The sequence below is a fragment of the Nomia melanderi genome, chromosome 4 (assembly GCF_051020985.1).
Source record: "Nomia melanderi isolate GNS246 chromosome 4, iyNomMela1, whole genome shotgun sequence".
NCBI lineage: Eukaryota > Metazoa > Arthropoda > Insecta > Hymenoptera > Halictidae > Nomia > Nomia melanderi.
In genome coordinates this window covers 6,588,859-6,613,571 of record NC_135002.1, presented here as the reverse complement: position 1 = coordinate 6,613,571, position 24,713 = coordinate 6,588,859, and the positions used below count along the sequence as shown (strand labels likewise).

General features: G+C 41.4%; 1 protein-coding gene across 1 annotated transcript; it reads right to left on the bottom strand.

The window, feature by feature from the left end:
* Nucleotides 1–3,880: 3,880 nt before the first annotated feature.
* Nucleotides 3,881–24,225, bottom strand: LOC116435039 (otoferlin). The gene is made up of 28 exons (XM_076366895.1): nt 24,061–24,225; nt 23,846–23,987; nt 23,599–23,752; nt 22,201–22,369; nt 21,669–21,858; nt 20,104–20,306; nt 19,535–19,703; nt 19,144–19,337; nt 18,346–18,449; nt 17,503–17,713; nt 15,846–16,175; nt 14,774–14,890; nt 13,890–14,018; nt 13,164–13,325; nt 12,141–12,410; nt 11,720–11,927; nt 10,828–11,057; nt 10,274–10,339; nt 10,084–10,218; nt 9,110–9,254; nt 8,906–9,035; nt 8,188–8,519; nt 7,747–7,877; nt 6,698–6,885; nt 5,738–5,973; nt 5,473–5,645; nt 4,689–4,789; nt 3,881–4,061 (listed from the first exon to the last, which is right to left on the bottom strand). The coding sequence occupies exons 1-28, from the start codon at nt 24,223–24,225 to the stop codon at nt 3,881–3,883; spliced, it is 4,965 nt and encodes a 1,654-aa protein (XP_076223010.1).
* Between the last annotated feature and the right edge of the window lie 488 nt (nt 24,226–24,713).

Sequence of the window (24,713 nt, the reverse complement as noted above, 5' to 3'; positions counted from 1 at the left end):
GGCACTCGAACGGTGAATGATCTTTTCATGTTGTGTCCTTCGCGTTAACCAACTTTTCGGTGAAACTCGGCCTTTCATATTTGTGATGAACGTGTGGCTTAAATGAACATGGAAGTTAAACTATTGGAGTGTGCTTCTTGTAAGTGGGGAAATATGAAACGAGGCACGGAACAGTGTTAAGTGTGATTAATGAGAGGCCACGCGATCCGATGTGGGGAATACGATTATTCTCTATCATCGTTGTCATTTCAGGAATAGTTTTGAGTGACATGTAAGTAACGTCTGGTGAACGTAAAATATGTAACACGCGCGTGTCTTTGAAATTATTTTTAAATTTCATTCAAAAGAACTCGATATCGTCCAATCCTTCTATGCATGCAGATCTTTCTTAAATATAGAAGTTACTAAATAAAATGATAGTGATCGAATCTACAAACTTCTCTTTGCCAATAATACATCAAAACTCTAACCAAATCATCAACCAGCGATCTTAAATTAGAGATCATCAATATTTGGCCGATTTTCGAAACTAAAAAATACCAGAGAAACTTGTTATTATACACACGCAACTGCTCTGTTTATGAGTTGCGTCTCGAAAAGACAGCTCTCCTGACAACAGGGTATGTTTGCGAACGATGGTAGTTACGAGTTCCGTATGGCGCATTTGGCCACATCCGTTTCATGCCACCGCGCGTACGTCCATCAAGCCGAATGGATTCGTCGAAAGAACGGGATAAAAATGATATAGGGATCGGGCACGGGGAGTGCGTCCATTATCCGGCGTCTATAAAAAAAGTTTCGAAGACGTTCGAAGAGTCCCGCCGCTATATCAATAGCCAGATGTAATGGCGATAAAAGTTTCAATTGGAAAGAAAATATTGATACGTAATGCATACTTCACGAATACGTATACCGTACATCTTCCTCGATACCGATAAAACTCTCCATATGTTCCCGCCGCCCGTTGTCTAGCAGGAAATTCATTTCAACTTCGTGCCCCGCGCGTACTGAAACGCGACATTTGGGAGAAGTTCCTCGCGGTTGTAAATATTTATAGAGATGTAACGAAAATATACGTGTTGTTGATATAAAAACATGAGATCTTTTTTTTGCGGTAGGAAGGCTCGTGTATATATGCGCTGCTCGTTGAAAGTTTCAAACGTACTTCTTTCTTTGGATAACCGAAGCTGTTTTCAATATTGAATATTCATTGAACATTTCCCGACAGAAGGTAGTCATCTGCGATGAGAAATTTGAATTTGGAATAAGATCAGAAGTGAGATTCATTCAGAACTGAAGAAATGATTTTGCTCGCTACTTCTTGACCATACGATTAAGTCGAATCAAGAATAGTTGCGAACCAGATGATAGAAAGAGGAAGCTCCTCCGGATCCAAAGACCCGGAGCGAACTGAGAATTTTCGCTGGCGCATCCCTTGTTGCAGACTAGTGCTTACATCTCCCCACATCTCTGTTGCGCAGAAAATTGCGCGACGTATAGTGATCGATGGGATCGAAAATTTTTTTTTTAGAGGAATGAACACCGCGCGTCTCCAATCAACGTCTAGAATCCATAATCTCGAAAATGAATTCTTGTATATAAAAATTCTATTACACGTTTGTTTTGCTCTCATACGAAATTACTTTCTTATTGTAGAATCGACTCGAAAGTGTTTTCGGTCGTTTAATTACGATTATATACTCTAGTCGTTTGAAAATATATTTCCTTCGAATGTGATTCAACGAAATACAGGTTTTCTCCGCGACACGTCGGAAAATCGCGAGTTGCAACTGGGGTTGACTCCAGCTGCCGGAAAGGAAGATTAGATTACTTAGAACTGTCCCCTCGAGTTCAGCCGTAAAGAGGTTTATCGCAGCGGGGGCGGCGAGGGGTGAGAAGAAAGACACAAAAGAAATCGAACGCGTTGCTTGCCGATGTCGTAAAAGTGACCGGGTCCGTTGGCGTCAGCCCGGGCGAGGGAAACAACGGCCGTGCAGACATTAAGAAAAGTCGCGGGTTCAATAAACTTTCGAATAAAACGGTTGAGTTATTGATCTCCTCGTTACGTCACGTCGCCTCTTTTCCACCTGGCCGCCTGGAATAGAACAGCGGACTGCATTCGAGCGATGCAAGCTCAGGCAATCCGAAAAAAACGACTCGCGAAAGAAACGATTCTTCTGTTCAATTTATTTTCAATCTTCGCGATATCCGTTTGACCCCTTATTAGATCGAGTCGGAGTTGTGTTGCGGTTCTCGCGTTACATTCAGTAAATATTAATATTATTCTGTTTTTCTTTTTCAGTTGAAATGAGATTTTATTTTCTTCTTATTAATATGTAACAGTTGAGGTAGATATAGATGTAGATATGTATCTATAGAATGCAGAGAAGCTACTTTGTCCTAAATAATTAGGTAAAATAATAGAACCAGCAAAATAAATCGTAAGACAATGGGTTGATAAGAAGTGAGAAATATGGATCGATTCGTGATTTCCATAAATCTTGGCGAATCGTTTATATACATTATAGTTTTGACGTCTCCGATTTCTGAATAGGATTTTTGAGTGAGAAAGTTGACGCGGGAAATTTACAAACAAACAGGCGGCAAGCGTGAACTTTGTTGTAATCTGATTAATGCGCGAGCAAACCGGTCGCGAGATTTATATTTGCTGAAAGGCTTTATAGCGCACTCGTCGCGATACGGAAAGTGGAGCGATGAAGCAGATCTTTATGAAGGGTTTCGCGAAAGCGGAAGGGGGCCCTTTGAGGTTGAAAATTGCGGAATATCCATATTTCATTTTCATCGAAGCCGCGGAGCGGAATGTTCGCCAGACAGTTTCCGTTTCTGATTTACGACCTATTTTAGGATAGTTCGGGTGTGATGCACGATACGGTCGAAGCATGTGATATTGAATCTGGAAAGTATACTGAGAAGAACGCGAGAAACACGTATACAGTGACGTAAAAATGATTTAAAAATATACAACAATCTGAAAAATTGAAAATCTTCGGTGTTCCTTCGTCGCGGACCAATTTTACTGCAACGCGCTTAATATCTTTCGTATCTTATATTTTTCTCCTTGAAATTTTCTTTCTGGAACATTGAAGACTTTCGGACACGTTCGATGAAAATATAATTAAAAGTTGATCCTCCACGTTCGCGCAACACGATGAAATATTAAACTGATTTACCAGAAAATAGAGGCTGCGTTCGAAACACGAGCGCAATTTGCTCAAGATGTATAGTCTGGCCGACCTGTTTTTATACTCTACTCTACAACAGAGCTTCTATTTTTATTCTTAAATTTAGCTCGGTATTTTCTCAGCGAGATACATATTAACAGGTTCCGGTGCACTTCAAGGTAACCGAAATAAATTACTCCCAATGAACCGTGCCTTCATTAAGCACACTTCAGCATGTTGATTACGTTTATAAACGAGAAACGAACAAATTCGTAGAACGTATGATATGTTTATTCTACCTGGAACATATATTAACAAGATACACGAATAATCTTCTGAACAACGAGTTGTAACATACCATTATTCATTACGTTGTTAATTCTCTTATCGACGGCATCTTCGAAAATCGCTCGGCGAATTCGAGAAAGCGCTCTGACCCATTAATTAAAGTGTTCAATTAACACGGACCGTTAATTATTAGAACGACCATTAGCCAGATGACTGAATTGTATTATCCTACAATTAACGAGGGCCAAATAGTGCGGTTATTGGTCCGAAGTAGTCGCGAGTCGATAATTTATCTCCGGGATGACCCAATTCCTCATTTATGACCACCTGACTGCCATGTTTTCTCTCGGTTTTCTTCGTCGCGGACCAATGAACCTCGATCCCGCCACTTTCACCTTTCGTTCCGCCGTTTAAGCTCCTAAAATTCGCTTGACCAGATATCCAGGGAAAGCGTAGATCGCGCAGGCGAGCAACAGAACGAGGAGCACGATCGTGAAGCAGCAAATGATCCGCCATTTGTAATAGCGGCAGACCACGAAGCGAAACGCTTTCCACGGGTTCCGGAACCAGGAGAACGAGGTATCCGGCCGGCTGCGGGTCACAGGAAATAGAAATTACTCGCCGTGATTGGCTTTCGTCGAAAAATGATCGTTAACACGTCCGATTACGGTAACCAATATGGCTTCCGCTCGACGGTGTCGGTTGGTGTACATTTAATTATGTAATGGCTGCCTGACAGCGGTCGCAAGGCTCGGTTCAATTACAGCGGCGAATCAATAATCTAATCACGTAGGTAAAATACGATGGCCATTAACTGTTTGAACGGTGTTCCTCATTAGATGAACGTTTAGAATTCGACTAGACGAGGATCCTGGTTGCTTCAAGATTAAATTACTTTGATCAGTGGCATGCTTTTTTACTAGCAAGTAGGAAAATATAAAAGTGTTCACTATTGTCTGTTGTTGTTCAATACGTAACGATTTCCTAGATTTGAGATTTTGCTCTGGAATTCTTTTACTCGAGCTTAATTAAGGAGGTAACTATTAGCAGGATTTAACGATATTACCCCGGTCTCGCGGAAGACGCTCGTTTAATTTAAGGGCGGTTACTTAGATTTCGTTAAAAACGTCATTGCTTCCTGTCATGTATTCTTTCCTACGGAAACTTTTTCATCTTATTACGCTGTGTACCATACTTTTTAATTAAGTTCCGTCATACTTTGGATGCGGGAGTTCCAACGGCGGGTCTCGTCCTTTGCCCGCGGGTTGTTCCTCGGCTTCCTCTGCTCGCAATATTGACATTTCCAGTTCAACTTTCCCCTGAATCGATATATTAGTGGACGTGAGTGTGTGCCAATATTTCATGGATGTCTCCGCGGAAAGAAAAAAGTTTATTAATTAATATTTCATGATATCTGTGTGCATAGGGTGTATTCTGAATAAATAACTTGGAGGAGGACCAAGTAATCCTCATGAAATATTCATAAAACGTTTCAATTCCAATATGGAATGGAAAGTATTGTCAGAACGGAAGGAAGCTACATTTTTCGTAGCGGTACGCGTCAAAATCATTTTACCTTCACCCAGCTGGTGAAGGGTGATTTTCGATTCCCTGGGCAGACTAGCTGCAGACATTGATTACTGATACCAGAAAGATCGTATTATACCTTGTTGCACTGAATTAACAACGACCGACGTAGACGTCGTTGCAGAATTAATATTCTGATTTCAATCATTATTCAACCCCATTATTGAATTAAATAACTTATCAACCATATAAAATTCTAGCTATCACAGCTGTTATACCTGTTAACTTCTATCAAGGATTCTAATTTTCGCGACTCGTTACCATATTCCTATTAAATAATTTATCAAGCATATAAAATCCTAACTGTCACAGCCATTATACCTTCTATCTATTTCAAAGGAATCAAATTTTCCTTTCCAAATGAAGTATTCCCAAGTACCCTGAAACAAGCGAGATAACTATTAACAAAACGAACCGCTTGTACGTAATTTTCGGTGCCAACGCTCCGCTGGAACGGCCACCATGCCCTGATCCTAGACACTTTGAACAAATCAATCGTGGGCAATTCCAGATCGAGCAGCCTGAGCGTGCAGTTTTTGGAATTCGGGCTTCCGCGCGGCATCCTCGACAGATCCAGGGTCAGGGCGCCTGGGAATTGATCAATTAATTTGCTGGCCATGCGGTTACACGCGCAGACGATATTGGTAATTAACTCTGCAATTCGAACGGCGCTGCGTTACCGAGGAAATCGTCCGGTGAGAAATGATCGCTGTCCCAAACTTGCAGCTGCAATTTGCACGGCAGTTTGTCCTCGGTTTTGCTCCTGGCCAGGACCGACACCTTTCTACGCACGATCATAACCCGCTCGCCCTTTGAGTACGTGACGCGAAATATGAACCTCCAGTTGAAGTTACCCTCGCCGCTCAGGGAATTGTAATGGACGTCGGTCTTTTGGTAATCGTCGTAAATAATCCAGCTGAGATTGAAAGAATCGTGTCAGGGAACGTTGATAAAGAATATATTTTTATCGCAGAAAAACAGGACGAACACATTTCTTCTAAGTTCTCTGAATTAACTTCCAAATTAATCCTCTGATTACGCGGTTCCATTCAATTATGCAGTTTTACGCGCACTCAATGCATGCGAAGTGCTACTAATCCTGAAAATCAATGGAGGGCGCTTTTGAATGGAACTTCGCCCATTTGTCTGATCATTACTCACTCTAACTACTCCGCTCACTGTCAACGCTGTTCATTCCCGCACCCATATTCCAATTATCACTTTGCATTACATTACCAACGAAATCGGGTAATTACATACTATTATTTACAAACGAATTGTTGATCAATAATACAAATTTAATTATCAAATGCTGTGTAAACACGCAATCCTCGTTGATTTCTGCCAACCTAATTACCTCGAACCGAAATCTTGTCAAAATATTCTCGTTACATTTTCCCAACGTTATACAGGAAATTACATTCTACCCAATACTACTAAACGTTACGCGTCTCTCCCTATCTAGAATTCCTATCTACCTCGTTGCATCTCTGTTAAAATTGAATCGAACAGTAATGAACACAAAGTGACTTCTACTGTCGCCGGTTTCACCGTGAAATCCTAAACCGAATTCCCCGTTCGCGGCACTCCAAAGATTTCAGAAGCGCCGTTTTACCGAAAAGCGTCGTTCTTGAGCGTACCCTTTCACGTAAATGTCGGAGCACTTCTCCCCGGTAAGAAATTGGCTATCGACGAGAGGCACGTCCTCGGTATTCCAAACGACCACGCGAATCTCGTACTCCCGCGGCACAGGCGGGCTAATGTCTAACGCCGGTTTCGGCGGAAGCTCGCCGAATTGAAACATGTCGATCCAAAGTTCCAATTTACCCTGGAACATCGGCCACCGGAAACCGCAGCTATCAGACCTGCCACTGAATATTTACGCGAACCGAAAAACGCTCGCAATTTTCGGCCGACCGGGCCCGATATATATCATTTCGCTAACAAATCGATCGATTCTCCGCCGTAAAATTGCGTTCGACGCCATTTACCGAATCTATCTCTGACGGAAATTCGTCCGGCTAAGCGTCGATTAACGGTATTCGTTCAATTTTGATGGGAACCGGAAAAGCGATCGACTCTGTAACCCGAAATAGGTAACATAAAGTGGCAAAGTAATCTTTTTTCGTCGGAATCCAAGTTTCCTATGAGAACTCGTTCGAAACATTAATGAAGTTCCGGTAAAATCGGCTGACATACAACGATCTGGAGCATTTATCGGACAACCTATGAATTCTCAAATTTGTTATACGGAGAACTTCGATCTGTACTTGAGATATACTGATATTGTTCAATTTATATCTAATTTTTCCACGAATGTCGAATCGTTTTGAATATTCCTCTGGTATACGAGGGACAGCGTGGGCTATCGAAAAAAAATGATGAATCCGTAATTCTTCGTTGTGTATTGAATTGGTCTGACAGTAAGATATTAGCAACCATTCGTTTTACTTCTCAAGCTTTTATCCAGCTCGACAAAAGAAATATTCGATAAAAAGGAGGGTTCGTGAAATGATATTTCCTTTGGTCCTTGCGCGGGCCAATCGAATCCATTCGCGGCCGTGGCACCTTGTGCTCTCAAAAGCGGCGGGGCCTTTATTCTCTTGTTCCCGTATTCCGCATTCACCGATTGAACAAAAAATTATATTTTTTTGCGTGCGTGTGTGTATGAGTTCTATATATATATAACCTGCTCCAAACCAGGCTTAGCGGCATTAAAGAGCGGCCGTCTTTCAACGTGTTCCGGCACCAGAGAGCAACCGCAAATGGGAAAATCATGCCACTGATGAAGCACGTCCAGTGCCGCGCATTCTTCCCAGTCTGTATGAAAGCCACCAATCGGTGATCTAACAGAATCCCTTTCCGCTTTTATGATCGATAATTTAACGCGTCGATCGCTGTGAAAAGGAGGGTTCCGCCTCCTTTTGTGAACCGTGCTATTCCCTCTTCTTCATTTAATCAACTATATTGTCACATTCTTTAAAATTTTGATCATTCTTATACTCCTTGTTAGCTCCACTGATTTTCATTGAAATATAGTATTTTTGGTATCTTTTAATAAGACAAATGATCTACTACTGACGGTCCACACAGCAGTCAACGCGTTACACGATTTTTCAATCAAACAGACCAGCCTCGTCTTTCGATTGAGGATCACTGCGAAAGAATCTTTTTCGTCCAATTTTAACGTGATCCTTTCTGTACTCCGGTGCAGGTAAACTATTCCTCTTGCAAATGTTGAAGAGGATCTGTGTCGGTCTCTCGCGATCCCTCCAAGCGTTGTAACCAGATGCACTGTACGTTCGAGATATACCACAAGTTGCACGATGTCTGCTGTAGAATCGATTTTCTAGGTCGATCTTCGTTTCGCCTATGAGATCGTCTGAGGATGTTGCGTCGTAGTCCCAGGCTTGAATTGTTAGTAGGTAGTCTTGAGGAAAAGAAGCCTCTATTTCGAAAAGCCTGTCAATTGAAGGATGTCAGCAATTTTAAGGGATGGATAGAAGTCTGGGAAATGTTGACAGGACACGAAGAAATTGCATTTAATTCTTTAGTCACTCATTTCGATTAAAAATGATTATATCTGCACTTTTATACTGTATTCTGGCAGCCCAGATGATTCATGGACGATTTTAGAAAATTCTAAAACAAAACCATTAACGTTCGTTATCGACCAACACAGTCGACTGTAGAACGAGTGACAAAAGAACACGATCAACTTTAATTATGCGAGCAGCGCGCCTTAACCCGAGGGACGGCTTAAACGCGGCTTCTATCTGGCCAAGTTAGATCAATTATCCCGGGAAAAAAGATAAAAGATATAATCGGAAATTAAAACGTCAGCTTGCCGTCCGAAGGTAGGATTCAGCTGGTTAGATATATAATTCTTCTTGTCGTTGATAAACGTTTTTCCAAGTCTGACGCAGAGATACGGGTCAGACTTTCCGCTTAGGGGATCGTTAGGCTGTAAGTTGATGCCTGCGGAGAGGATCGATTCGTTCCCATCAGTTCGTCGCGCAGGTCGATGAAGAAGTGTCTTCCACGCTACTCACCCTTCACGACGTACAGTCTAACCAGAAGCCTAACGGCCTCTGGCGACGGATAATCGTCGCAAACGCCGTTCGCCGCGTTCCTCCCGGTTTTCGTCTTGCAGGGAACGTCGCTCGGATGAGGCCAACGGTACACGCATATCCTCCCCTGCGGGAAAAGATATTTGCTCAGCTCGTCCAGCGAGCGAGTAAACACTTCATAATTCGATAGTAGATTTCTTATTTGCACGGTTAATATTTTAGGAAAATATAATGTACGGTGGCGTTAACCAGGGAAATGAAGTGGCCTTGGAATCTGTCGATGTAGCATCTACGTAAAGTGAATTATTGCGAGAAAACGGGGGATAGGGCAGAATTCAATTTCCGTTGGCGAAAATAAAGCGGTGGAACGCAGGCATTCGAGCCGTGAAAATTATCTTGTAATTGTTCACCGGAAAGCGGATACTCCTTGCTTGGCGACGATCCAGGTTCGTTAATGGCGGTTGATTAAACAGACTTTTAACGTGTTATTTAAAGGCGCCCGAGAGGCTTCGACTATTTTTACCTCTAAGCGACACGTTTTCTGTAATAGTGTTTTTGTTTACGCTGGAGAGACAGCGGAGAAGAATTTATTGCTAGCGTGTAAGTAATGGAAAGTATTCGAGGCCTTAAGTGCATGTTACTGTGGAGATAGCGGAGTTAAAATGTTTTCGTGAACAACTCGGAACTTGTTATCTCCGTTTTTCTTTCGTCTCCAGTTTAGCTCCAACATCGCTCATGCACGAAGGAAATTATGTGATACACCGGTCTTAACGCGACTTGGATAAACTGGAACTTTTCACGTTCATTATAAATTGAATTAAAGTTTTATCTCTACACGCTAGAGGAACAGCTACGGCAGTGACATTGGACTAATTTCTGCAGTGCATTCACTTTCACCGCCACGGTCCAAGTTTCAGTCATTATCCATTAATTACAAGCAACAGTTTAAACCGAACCTTGAACTTCCCGACGTAATTATCGCTGTCGTAATCCGAATTCTCGTTCCTGCTGCCCTTCCACAGTTCGAACGTCCTGAGACGGTCCTGAAAGCCGGCGAACTGCGGTTGCATCTCCAATTCCCCGTCGTATACCTGTTTTCCGTCCAATGAGACAGGTGAGCTGGTGAAAATGCTTTAAAGCGTGTACCTTGAACGTCGCGAGCCGCTCACGACCTGCGGGAACTGAACTTCCCAGCTCTCTGCTCCTTTCCTCCTGAAATTACTCGACTTAACAGAAATCTGTGGAAACTGGAGTATAATAAGGTAAATGATCCTATCCGCTGCCACGTTTTTTATTTTCAATTACAAGTTTTCCTCGTACTCATATAAATCAAAAATTAGTAGTTCAGAAAAACGTTTATCATATTCGTATTAATTAGTCAATAATGTTGGAAGAAGCTAAAATTTGACATTTATCATTGATTGATCTTATTCGCATCAATTAAAAATTAATAATTCAGGAAAAAGGAAATATTCTAACATCTATCATTGATTGATCTTTATATTTGGTGTTTAGACGTTCTTCGTGATAAATTTCTCACAAGAATATATTTTAAAACCATCAGTTATTCTTTATAGCCTGTATATTTCTTTAAAAAGTGATACTTATGACGCAATCGGGTTCTCTTATGGTCGGCGATAGGGTCGTTAACCTTATCGCATTACTCGCGTGACCGATGCCTTTCGGTCATGTTCGCCTACCTCTAGAGAAGCGAAATATTTACTCCACCAATCGAGCGACTCGTCCTCCTCCTCCATACGTTCCACCCTTTTCTTCTTCGTGCCCCTCCTCCCTAATAAATGCGCGAACAGCTTCTTCAGCGATCGCAGAATTCTCTGGGTCCTCGATGAATGTTTAGCGGCCATCTTCTTGTACGAAATCAACCCCTTGTTTTCCTCTTTCGATGAATCGTATTCCGTCGGCAATGATACTTAATAAAAAATCATCTCTTATGATTAGACTTCTGAACTAATAAATTATTTCTTTCTAAATAAAAATGTTTATAACTGAAGTTCACTCAGCAAACCAGTAGATTTTCTCACGAAAACATCCAAACTGTGTTTATATTTACATCAACGTTTTTTACACGTTCAAAGATACAGATTTAATTGAATGCCCATCAAAATGTATTTTAAAAGTTCAGAATGGAATACCGAAGAGAAATCCAGAAGCAAATAAACACGAGTTAATTCTCAGCTCGCAACTGGACCCGTTACTGTTTCCAGGGATTCTTGCACCCGCGGAAAGCATTTAATTCCGAGTCGAAGCGGATAAACGTCCCCGTGAACTTCAATTAACAAAGTTTTCTGTTGCGTGCAGATGGAAACAGGATATTTCACCGCGGTTATTAACTTCCTCAGCGGAAATTTCGAATCGATGCGTGGGCTCCGATGTTCAATCACGGTGTTCAAATATTTAACAGAGAATTGCGTTTCATCGTCGCGTCAACATCGAAATGAAATTGTCATTGGTATTACACGGTGTACGCTTACCGCTTTATCACATTTATATTACTCCCACTGAAGGGTTCAACAAATCTTTCGTATCTCTCCCAGGTTTCGGAAATGATTAAAACAATTTAGGAGGACTTACGAATGGTGGACTGCTTTTTCGTCCACAGAGATTTAAATCTCGTCCCGTATATCTGCGCATCATAATCCTCTTCCGTTATTAATTGCTCTATGAATATGTGGACGGTAGGCACGATGCATACACCGATGTACTTAAAGCAACCAAATCCTCGCGAGTCGTAAGCTTTTATTGTGACGGAGGGGTAGTAGATATCGAGCTCCGCCATGTCCTGTAAAAAAATTGCATTATAACATAAAGCTTCAACAGTCAATGTTTATTTTTAAATATCACTAATCATTGACCTTATGAACAGTTCAAATTTAAAAAAACTTAAAAAGTAACTGTAATATATTCCCTTGATTTTAGAATTTATTATTAAGAATTGACTATAAATCGAGGAATGAAATATTTGAAACGTAGAGATAATTTAGAAACTCGTTACCAAGTCAACGACGATATGAGGTTCCTCGAAGTTATTAAATCTCTTCGCGTTCTCCATCACCTCTGACTTGACATCGACACCGGCACACTCTATAATAATTCGAGGCTTCAACACCGGCACGTAATTTATCTTCTTCATGTCCCGGATGCCCCAAAATATTACTTCGAGCCTGTACCTCGCCATTTTCGGCCTGATGTCTTCCGGTATGCTGTATATAATCTCCTGTTTCGAGTCGCTTATCGGCTTGTCCGCTGTCTCATCCTCTTGAACCTAAACATTGCGCAGATACTTCGACGTGGAACATCTGGGTACAGAGAACTGTCGGAATCATTTAACTTTGCGCGACGGAACGAAATGAATGCATCGTGCGGAGTGTCTCCGAGCAAGGCGACTTAAGGAACTTTCCGCCGTCTACGTCGAGAAACTTTGAACTTACTAAAAACAATTCTAATATTGAAGATTCCTTATCTTAATATTAAAACGGGGCAGAAGAGTTCCCGAGAACAGAACTTGAGTCTTCTTTCCGGACTCTCTAAATAATTGCTCGTTCCATTTTTCCGATTATCCGGAGATTCTTTAAGCTCTCCATAGATAACGGTGAAAGTAACCTCTCCGCGCTCTTTTAATTTAATTAATTAACCCTTAACATACCGGAACTATCTCAAGATTACTTGCCGTCAAAGAATACCGAAACACAAATAGCAAGCGGAAACAAATTCACAGAAGTGACGTAGCGCAATACTTAACGTGTTAATTGTAAATATTACAAGAATGACAGTGATGAAAATAATAAAACGATTCTTACCGCCATATATGCGGCATTGGATCCTCCGTTAAGGGTTAACTATTAAATTTAACTTCTCCAGCAACATGTGTATACAAATATTGCAAACACCGACTGAATTCGGTACGTTCCGATGTCATCTGCCTCTCGAAATTAATTCGCAAAAGCAACGACCGAAATCTCGGAGACACGATACAGCTCGCACCTCGCGAATATCGATTGGTATCGCCCCCTCTCACCTCTATAAGCTCGAATGCAGCGAGCACGGAGCCGGTGCAATCCCTTTGCGATTTAAATTTGTACCACTCGAGTTTCGGAGGGAAATCAGGTGGCGAGTAAGTTTCCTCCGCGAGTTTAACTAACGGAACGGCTGTGCATCTTCCGCAGAACTCCTTGATGCCCTGTGAATCCCCATCCAATCGCGTTACAGCTCGAACCGGTCCGCAAGAGTCACCGCGGAACAGTGACGTGTAATTAACCCTTTCGCTACCGTGGATTTAGACATCTAATCATTTTTGCTGGACCGACCGCTATGTCATGAGTGCATTCTCGAGCTTAGATGTATTAGCCGGTGACCCACTAGCTGAAAAGTCATAATGGAAAGGCGACGATACTCTATTGAGTAGCTGTAGAAACAGCAACGACTTAATTTTAACACATTGTTGTCATTAGTTGTTTGTTAGCGTAACGAAGAACACGAACAAAACTGACTATGCTGATGTCAGATGTATCATTGGACTTCTCAACGTGTGGATAAGTGTTTCTGCCGGCCTCAAAAATTTGCTTCCGTAATCAGTTTTTTAATAGAAATCTATCAGCCATGTTGCTTTCTTATAGTCTAAGTGTGATCATTATTACTTATTCGCAGTTACTTTACTAACTAACCTTTTCTAACTAACTAACCAGTGATAACGAAAGGGTTAAACACGTCCATGTCGCGAGAATCGTTAAGTACCCACGCATACGTCTTGATCGAACACTTCCACCACCACTTTCGGAGGATCCCCTTTGACATGCCCCTTCGTCCCGTGAATGGTGCACGATGGAAGGATCAGCGTCTGATCCCAGAAAGGGTCCAAGGTCTGCTTGATAGCCTGCGATACGTACATTACTTCTAATCCTCTTTGCTGACGCCCGGTAACCGTTAGTGCAAATCCCCTTAAGTAATTGGGTGTGAAGTTGAGAATTCGGGGGTGCATATTGATTCGATGCTCGGGGAGCTTTGGAGGTCTGACTACTTTCCCCTGGTTCTACTTTACATATATTCAGCGCGGATTAAATTGTTCTATAAATTATTCTAATAGGTATTAACTGCGAAGTTTAAATATTGAGCTGATTGACATGCGCCATGTTGATATTATCCAACTTTGCGTTTGCTTAATACTCTGAGACGCTTCGTCGCCTCGTGGAATATAGCGACGATAATTCTAGTTGAGTTTTAGTGGCTCATCGTTAATCAAAGTCAAAGTTCTTTGACGGTATTGAGAGACACTCTCGATAAAATCGTTAGACGAATTTATGGGACGATAATATATCTTTTGGTTCTATGTTCCTCTTGTTCGATCGATGTCAGTTGATTCGACGTTCTTCAAAGGGAACAATTAAGGAGCTGGTAGTTAGGTTGCGCACGTGTACACTTCGTTTCCGCGAGGAACAGACTCGAATTCATACGAGGGGCCAGATAAAAGCCGAAAATTGGCTTCGCCGCTGACAGACACCGCGGGAATCCATTTACCGACAGCGAGCCCGAGTCTCTTCACAAAAGAAGGCTCTAGGCTTGTAATAATAACACAACTCCCGCGCACTTGTCAGCGAGACCCGGTGAATTATATCGACCTAGAAAACTTACTCTGGTGGCGGCCGTGTAGCCATGAAATGCAACACGTACGAGTGGATCCAATAAGCCGGATGCATCCATCCCGGGATCAAAGCGACCTTGGAATATGTGAGCACGTAATTGGAATACCTGCAATGCAAGATACGGGATAGGTTGAAATTATTTCGTTCGCGGAGTTTCGAGTAGTTTGACGACCTCGTTCCCGAATAAATTAATATTTTTCTTTGCATTGCGAACAGGCTGTTGAGATTGATAAATGTGTGGTTCCTTAGAGTAATTTAGAAAAAAGTGGAATCATATTCGATATCGAATTTGATTAATATCGAATTGTATGGAACTTCCTTTACGAATTTATAATTTTCGCTATTTCGATACTGTAATATCTTTCTATTTACTTTAGCATTTAATTTTAATATTTTAAATTGTCCAATTATTTTGTACGCATATCCTTGTGTCACGAGAGGAAAGGACCCACTCTATCCTCCAAACGAGGTGTGTGATTAATTGAAACTAACGCAAAAGAGGTTTAACGATTAAAACGTTCATTCAATCGCATTTAAAAAGGCGTGTTCGCCTGGGGGCTACTTCGTGATTCCAGAAAGGTTTAAATTACGTTTCACATTACTGTTATGACAAAGGGGCAGACAGCTCGACCTCAGTCACTCTTTTTCCTCGCGTTTCACGGTAGATCTTTATATCCGAATTAATCCTTCAACCATTTCAATTTCCAGTAATCTCATTAATAAACATCTATATTTAAGCCAAATAACATCTGAAACCGACTGCACGTTCAACCTCTCACTTTGATGTCGCATGAACAACCTAAATATCAAAAAATTCCTGTAAAAACTATCTCTCCCGACATCCAAATATTCCTCCATGCATACGTTAAAAAGCATCCTCAAAAAATTGATCTGCTCTCGCACAGCCGCATAATTCAGCGCAATTTGTAAACTGAAGAACACTCGAGGAAAATCAATAATAAATTTCGCTCGTCGACGAAACCCTCGAAAAGAAAACTACACTTGTTTCCGCCTGCCCTCGGCCAAATTCGATGATTAATTAAAACAGTTCAAGGTTATACCGAGGACCGAGTGTACTCCACATATTTCGGGAACACGTCGAGGTTCCTTTCGTGTTCCACGTCGTATCCCGGCGGAATGGCGGACCAGCACGCGCCGATGTGCTCGGTTCTGCCCAGCCAGAGGAAAGCCTCCATCTTGCAAGCGGCGTAATCGGCTCCTTGATCCTCGCGCGGGTTCCTCAGGAACGCCTGGATCTTTTTCCCGCATTTCAAGCCTCTCTCGTTCGGGTCCTCGGAGTAGATTAATTCCTCAGCCGGAAGTCGCGTGCAAGCGACGCGCTTCGATCCGGCCGTCATCCAGATGGAGACGTCTGGAAGGCTGTGCTGCGGCTGAACAATTCGTAATAGGTGAATTGTGAATTATCATGCAAAATGGTTGTTTTCTAAAACGATTCAAAGTAGTTTAGAGGAATGACTGGTGTTCGTGTAAATTATTACAGTAATTCGAACGAAATGGTTAAGCAGAAATTGGTTTCTTCCTTTTTGGAATTTGAATAAGTTAAAAGTATTCTTAAATTCTTATAAATATTTCTCTATTTTTCATTTTATGCTTTCGTGTTTATTATAAATGCAATTACTGTGCTCAATGATGACTTTCAGAAGTACTTTAAAGTAGTTTAAAGGAATACTGTCAAGAAGTATAATGGTAATTGTAAATTGTTAACTTCTTATAAATATTTCTCTGTCTATATTTTATCTATTTATATTCGTCATAAATGTATGAAACCTTCACTATATATAACAATAATCTTCCGCATCGCGCCAAGACGGATCCTCCATCGAGACAAGCGACGACTAAGAAGTGCTGTCGCTTAAATATTTAAATTTCGCAATTTCTACCGAGCAAAGTACCAGCGGCGTTGTCTACGGTTCACGTTCCGGTAAATTCCCGTTGAAAATCTTCGCGCAGGGAAACCTAGAAACTTTTATGACTTCATTCGCTTTTTCATCCAGTAAGTCACTTTCTTTCTCGCAGAGGAAAGGGTACGGGAAGTTTAGGAGGTTTCCAGAGCTCTTCACCCTCTTACGGGACAGTGTTTTCGGAGGGAAAAAGGAGCAGCCGGAATCGAAATTAAATATGACTCCCAAAAAACGTCCTTTGAATCGTCGCTGGGAAGTTTCGTAGAACTTCGGTCGGAAGTCATTCAACTCCGGAGATTAATTTGCCGTCCCGGTAAATTGCGATAGGGGTTGGGCTCCTGCTACTGATCGCTCGATGGAGTTCCATTATCCTTTGAAGGAATTCCGTGCACTGGGTGGAACGAATGTAACGTCTTTTTTCGACAATGCAAGCCATCAATGAAAGATACTCGTACAAATCGGTTAATCAATCATTCACTTCGAACCGAGAATTTTAAACTGGAATCTCTTTTGTTTCACTGAAATTCGTCTCTCGATAAATTTTCCCTTAAAACTGTCTCATTATACGTTCACCTTCACGTTTACGAAACTCACGAATCCATCGACTAGTCTACCCTCCCAGAGTGCAAAGACCTCACTCCATTTATTCATAGATACGAGCCCGCGAGGAATCGATCACTTTATTGTGCGCTCCGCGCGTTTCATCCCCGCGTGCTATTACGTTTCGAGTGAAAAATAAAAAAAAAACAGAGAAGAGGGCAGCTCGCGTGTGAAGCTGTCATGAAAGTCGACTCACGTCTTCCCGTAACTTCTTCACTCTTTTCAGGTACTGGTACGCGTGCGCCATCGCGATCCTTGTGTAGCGATTGCTCGGTAGTTCGCCGTTGATCTTGATCCTCTGCAGGATGCTCTCGATTTCTTTACGACATAGGTTCACACGATGACGATCGAGCTTGGTGGTACCGCCGTGATCATCGTATCGGCCCGTGTTCAGCATTTGCAAGTACCTAGGTTGTAATGATGAGTCCTTAGTTTTGAGATTCGAAAGCTCTAACTGCGAATCATGACTTGAAAGCTGCGACCATGACTCAATTCTTAAGAGCTCGAGCTCTCAGGGTTCATACCTTGAGCTGTAAAGCTCAAATCTTCAACGCTCAAAGCTTAGAGTTCTATAAATACTCAAACTTGAAGGTTTAAATGGCTCAAATTGAGCTTTCAAAGATTTGAGGTTGAATATTGAAGCTTCAAAGATGCTGCCTTTGTAGAACTCTATGCCATTAAAACTCGAGCTTTATAGAATTCTGAGTTGTAATAAATGGAGCTTTATAGAACTCTAAGCTTCCATGGCTCGGCCTTATAGAACTCTGAGTCTTCAAAACTCTAGCTTCATAGAACTCTAAGCCTTCAGTACTCAAACTTTATACAACTTCAAGCTTCCATGACTCGAGTTCCATAAAACTCTAACCGTTCAAGACTCGAACTTCATAGAACTCTGAGCCCCCAAGACTCAGCTTTTAATGCCAAACCTTGAAACTTCGAAAACTGAGGTATTAAAGAACTCTAGGCCTGCTGGATTCAGCATTAAAGCTTCAGCCTTGAAGCTCCGAGGACTCGAGCACTTTGCAACATTACGAGATACCGGATGCAGTGGTCCTTCAAGCGGCGAACTGTCTCATTGTAGAGCATGTAAGCTCCCTGCTCCTCCGACGCGACCAGCCCTTCAAGCTCCGCCAACTTCTGGTCCTGTCACCACGAATTAAAATTTCGTCCCTGGGAATCAGTGTGCTCCAGTTCGCGGGAGCAAACTTCTGCGCCGGCCACGCCGTGGGAACCACGGCCCCGGGACGTATGAAATATTTCCTTGACACGTACCGGAAGTTCGACCAAGCCGGTACGGGTTTTAAGTCAACGACGCTTTCCAACTTCAAGGCGTCCGGCGCCGATAAATTTGCACCCGAGGTCTCACGGTGAAATTTTTACGAACGGCCCGGAATTCTACCTCGCGAACTTTCGATCCCGAAGCATTTTCGTGAAACTCGCGGAGGCTAGTTTCGCTCGTGCATGTTGCATGCGAAGTTACGGTTGGTTTTCGATGTTTCGCGGCTGCCTGTCTTTCGGCTTACGAGAATGCTACTGGTATTGATGCAGCAGTTCCGATGTAATTGAACGGAAGAATTTTGTTCGATAATTGAAGATAATATTTCTATCGATTGGTACGTGAAACGAAAGCTAAATAAATGAATGTTTATCTACTTCAAATGCAAAGTTTCGTAGCAAAATCAAATTAAATTTGTCAAGACGTGGCTGTATTAAATAAGAAAACTATTTTTTTTAACGAGTAGCAATTTAGCGATTTTAAAGATTTTTCATTTGGCAAAGAAAAATGTTGTATTATATAAGATCTAGTGACGACGAAGGAAAGAAATGGTATGCTTACTAGGAAATCGGCAACGCGACCCAGACTATTGCTATTGTACATCCTCCACTCGAGGTCGGGCCACCAGGACTTGACGTACAAGCACGGTTTTCGCGAGCCAAGAGGCAGATAATTATATTTGCCATCCAGTGAACCAGTCAGTCGTGGAGCGGTGCCGCTCTCGAAGTCCGGTCGCCGCTCCGGCATCCGGTTTCCTGTTGAAAATTAATCACATTTTACGGGGTGCCTATCATGCGCCTGAAACGCAAACCCTCCAGCGTATTAACAAGCGATCTATGAGCCTTCGAGGGATTCGAGTGAACGAACGCGGAACGGTGGACGAAATTTCCCCGTTTCCCAACAAATTTTCCGAGGAACTACAAAGGAAAGTTTGTCCCGATGGAGCTGATACCGTCGTAGCCGCCTTCGACGCACTGGCTGCGAGGGAATTGTTTATTTCCGGCGTTTCCCAGGCTAATTTCGAAGCTTATCGATTTCGTCCAAAATTTTCGCCTGTCTATCATGCTGACATCGTACAGAATGGCCACTAGACAGTATTCCTCCGTCCTCCACAGGCGATTCTTTGGAAAGAAATAGTGAATATTAGACAAATGCGAATTGTCTATCCGTTACTAGGTCGACAGCTCTGTAATAATAACTCAGCCTTCGAAAATGAATTCCTATGATAGATAACACTTTGTAATTGTCACGGGCAATGATTACCGCTATAAAAATAGTACTAATAAATCACAGAACGGAATAGAGTTTGAAAATTCAGTTCTCACCGACTATCTTGACAGTTATTTCAACATCAACCAGATATATCTGCCATGGCCTCAAATTGCCACTGGACGATTACATAAGGCAATCTAATGGCGTCGTTAGAGGTTGTTTTTATTGCGCGAAAGGTCAACAATAAAAAGGAGAGGAGTAATAGGCGAGACATCGCCGAGAAAAGAAAATAAGATCAAACGCGCGCACCTCGATGATGGGAGCCGCGGGCTCTGTTTCGACGCCGATTCTGGCAGACGCTTCTGGGTCATCCATTTCCGTTTTTAGGGATAGAAGAACCCGGCCGCGATAGAAAGGAAGTGCCGTCAGCCACTTGCCGAAACAGCTACTCTTCTCTGCGCGGCCGGAGCCGTAAAAGTGAAGGAATGACGGGCCGAAAGTCGGCAGGAAACCTTATAAAGGTGACAAGGCAATACATCAAGGATACTTTATATTACTCTAGGAGAGAAGCAGTCGCCCGCGTCGGATGAGCGTTTATCTTCCACCTTGTTACGCGATTCAGGCGGCTCTCGCGTAATAGTCCCCTACCCTCGCAGAAAAGTCTCCGAGTTATTAAATTTTAATCCTTGCCTCATCGTCCGGATTCACCGCTGTCTTGCAGGCATCAGCGAAAGTATTAATGAACAGCGAATTGACGGGATTTATTTATGTATAGTACACCAGGATGGATCATAACGTAGGCAACAGGAATTAATTGATTCATAAATTTTCATTAACGACAAGACGCGTTTCATGGTCGCGATTGATTTACGCTGCGAATTAACCTAAACAGGTCGTAAACGGTACCGGGCACGTCGTTTTAATCAATTATTTTGATATTTTATCGTGCATATTATTTCAATTAATCGTATCGTTTGTAAAAGCTAAGATTCCTTCGCACGCGTTGGAAACTGCTTTCTTGCCACGAATTCGTGAAGCAGTTACGTTGAAATGATTTATGATGTTCTTTTTCCCTGTAGGATGTTTTAGAACGATGTTTAAAACCTAAGGCCGGTTGAATATTAATATTTGAACGTATAATATCCGAGGTAAATAAAATTGATAAAAATGGAGGGCCGGTTCGTTCGAAGCAAAATTATCGGCTGTTTTATCAATATGTCGGTCGGAGCAGGCAGTATTTTCGTAGTTCGCGCTGTAAGATCGCAGTATAAGCAGTGAATCAGCGGGGAATAGCCTCGAGGCGAGCGAGGACGATAAAATGAGGAAAATGGCGGTTCGATTAGATCTAAGTGGTGTTGTGCGCGAGCTAGTTACGCGGGGCACGGTCAAATTATTCGATCGTAAAGAATTTAAAATACAAACGTAACGGGACGAACAGGCTCCGTTAATCAACGTCCCGTTTGCCGTTCCGCTGTTTGAGTTTCGTTTATGCGACGATCTGCTGCTCCCCTATTTTTATACCCCGCTCTTTGATTTATTTCTACGTTGAAGTGCTGCCGTGTTTTCGACGCGTATTTCCCCCCGTTATGGACGGAAATGTTTAAAAAACCCGAGACCTCCGTTACTCGATAGAGAATTTATACTGTGCGGTCGTAGTACGTACAAAATCGATATAATAAAATTCCGCTTGGAAAATAGATTATAATTTGATTCCGGGGTAATATGAGGGAATTTTTTATATTTTATGGTCGTTTGAAATAAGATACTTTCTAGAAAATCAAATGTATGATTCAGATCATTCTTTCTTTTTTTGATAACGACGGTTACAATGAAGGCTTCATTTGTGTGTGGATAGAAGAATGTAGAGAACTCACCGTATTCCCCGGAGTTTGATATCTTGCTCAAGTCGAGCACGTGTGACGCTACGACACAAGTTTGACAACTGTTAACACGGTGCTTTATGGTAATTCTCACGCGTTGGCAGAGGGAAGGAAACATTTCCTTGAAGATAATTTTCTCGTTGAACCTGGGGCTATAAGTCTGCCATGCTTCACTGGTCTTCTCCTGGAAATTGATGTTACACGTCCACTCATTAGATTATCGGTAGTTCATTTACTAGGATTATTGAGAACACGTGTACATAATTTTTAACCCCTTCTCCTACAACAACAAGTAAATATTATTCCCCTTTAATCAACTATTATACATAAAAGGAAATATAGGCATAACATATGCTTAGAATTTTTCTCTTTCTTCGATAAATTATTAATCACAAAGTAGCCATATCAATCAGAATTGAGAAAGAAATCATAGGCCAAGGGGTTAACTAAAAACTAAATAAATTTAAGTTAGGAATAAAAGTGGATAAATGTATTTCAGATATAGAAAGATTCCCGATTCACGCACCTTCATTCCAGCGAAGGATATTTGCACGTATGGATTGATATTTTCGAAATCAGTTTTCATACACATGCTGCTCATATCTGGTAAACCGTCTGCCCGATAAATCGCAAAAATGTAACGCGCGCGGCTCCTGAATGGCAGCGACTCGCCACCAACGGGGAGCAGCAGATTTCTGCGATCGTTAGGTTTCAATTAAAGCATCGAAATTTTTGTCGTACATGTCGGAAAGTAATCCGATGTCGTTTAAGCGGAGAATAATTGTTTCTCTAACTAATATTCCATGATTCAGGAGACCAAGCTGGAATCTATCTAGATACCAGCGACACTAACACGGTGTAACATTAAAATGGATGCTGGAACATGGCCATATTTCCGTCTCCGCGACGGCAAGGCGCAATATGTATGTAGATGAACTGTTACAAACCGAAGTTACGAGGGAACAAATGAAAAATTTTTGGTAACGTGGAAAATCTGTTGACCATAAGGAAATTTAAGATTAATAGCGGCTGATATATTCTTTCGATAATATTTCATGATTAAATTAGTAAAAACTGCATATATTATGCAGCAGTACTCGAAATCAGAGTGAAACATATTTAAATTGTGGACTTTAATGAAGATTTTTACCTTTTTTAAGCGAGGAACAATAAAACTCAAGATTTTTCTATTTTTACGATAATAATGAAGAGTACAAAAATCTTAAGTACTATTAAAATAATAACAAATTGCCCTCTCATAACATAATATAGTAAGGTTTACCAAATACAGTGTTATCAATGAATAAATATCAATGAATATTTGAATTGTTATAACAATGAAAATGGCCATGCCGATTTGTGGCACCGTCAATGGTAAATCGCGTAAACTTCTGAGCCGAGCTTATCTACAAGCAAAACGATATTCTTTGTTGTAACTATCTTATCCTCTGATGGAAAACCATGTTGTATCAGTTTAAACTTCGATTTCAATTTTTTTAATGACCTTCTGTTACATATAAATTCATTTATGTAGACATATCAACATATTCGTTGAAATTGACAATTTTATAAAACTGTTTGCTCTCTTTAGATGCACTTTTTATATTGCAGCACAGACTTAAGATATGTAGTAGTCAACAAGTCGTGGACGGTCGGTACTTACGTATTTTAAGTCTGCAGCTGCAGTATTATGTAGTTCAGCGGCTGACTGTTCCATTAGTATAGAGTTCGCTAGTGCGCTATGACACGGCTAACATTGTCGGTATTTAACTTTATGCAGGAAATTTCATTTTTTTATGTTCAACACAAAATATTAAAATTCTTATAGTTTATAATAATACGTAAAGTGAGGATTGATTGATTAATCACCATTAATTCGATAATTAAGATTATTTGAGGAAGACTGATTAAAAGCAAAAATTACCCTTCAATGTCATCCTCGCCGTCTGTTTCCGGGTGCACCTTCATCTTCTCCCCTTTTACATTCATTGTAATGTTACATTTAACATATCCCTTCAGACCGGAACCTGGGTCCGCCGGGTTGATCAACATTGCCCATTTGTGATAATATTGACGATCTGTTCGAACACATCTGTTATCATAATTCCGATGGATACAATTATTCGGAAATGATTATTACATAAACGATGAAACTTTGAAATTATTAACACCTGGTTGTTCCCACACAAGAGCTATTTCGAAGTTTGCGCTCCCATGGAACTTCAAGCGCAGGTAATGCTTTATATACACAGCTATTATAATCCTAGTACTCAATAGTTCCTCTAAGTTGCAGAACAAATCGAACACGAAGTACTGAAATATATATATATTAAAAATGTATCATCCTTCAGATTAACCTGATAAGAATATCAATTCGAATGTTTACTTCATTGTAAACCGGTGCATCGGTTTTCTCGCGGACCACCGTTTTCTTTTTCTGATTGCCAACTTTAACCACCACCAAACAGCTCGCATTTTGCGGCAAGTGTCTCGCCTCTAAAATTGTAACGCACACTTGATAAGTTGTGCGTCGAAATCTTCTGGCACCCATTGCGACTCGATTGAATCGATACTCGATCCGCTTCGTGTTTATAATAAATGAATATTTATTGAATTTCGCGGAATAAATAATTTACCTTGCGCCGTCCGTCAATGAAGTCCCGTATTATTCGTACAGGTCATGTCAGTGGATAGTTCCCGCGTGTTGCATTTACTTCACAGATGTCAGCACTATATAAGTTCTAGGGAATTCAGCTTTGATGGTAACTGGTGGTCGGAAGGGTGCTGAAATGGAAGACCGTCTCTGTTCCATCGACGAATTATTGATTCATTTATATCGACTTGGTTTTTATTAATTTATTCTGATTTCGTAAGATATTAAACTGGTAATTGCTAGAGAATTTTATAATTGAACACAGAACATTTTCAGTTATATTCGAAGTATAAAGTGCAAATTAAGAACAGACAGAACTGAGTGTCTTTCCAATGATATTCGCTATCGAGAATGCGTGTGAGCGTATCAGCGTGGAAACTGTTTCA

What these genes read in the sequence shown, in the direction of transcription:
- LOC116435039 (XM_076366895.1), bottom strand. Translation starts at nt 24,225, where the DNA reads ATGGGTGCCAGAAGATTTCGACGCACAACTTATCAAGTGTGCGTTACA. An exon ending in TAGACTGTACGTCGTGAAGG is followed by an intron (nt 9,036 to 9,109) that starts GTGAGTAGCGTG and finishes TCCTCTCCGCAG; the next exon opens with GCATCAACTTACAGCCTAAC. An exon ending in TCAATCGAAAGACGAGGCTG is followed by an intron (nt 7,878 to 8,187) that starts GTCTGTTTGATT and finishes GCTTTCATACAG; the next exon opens with ACTGGGAAGAATGCGCGGCA.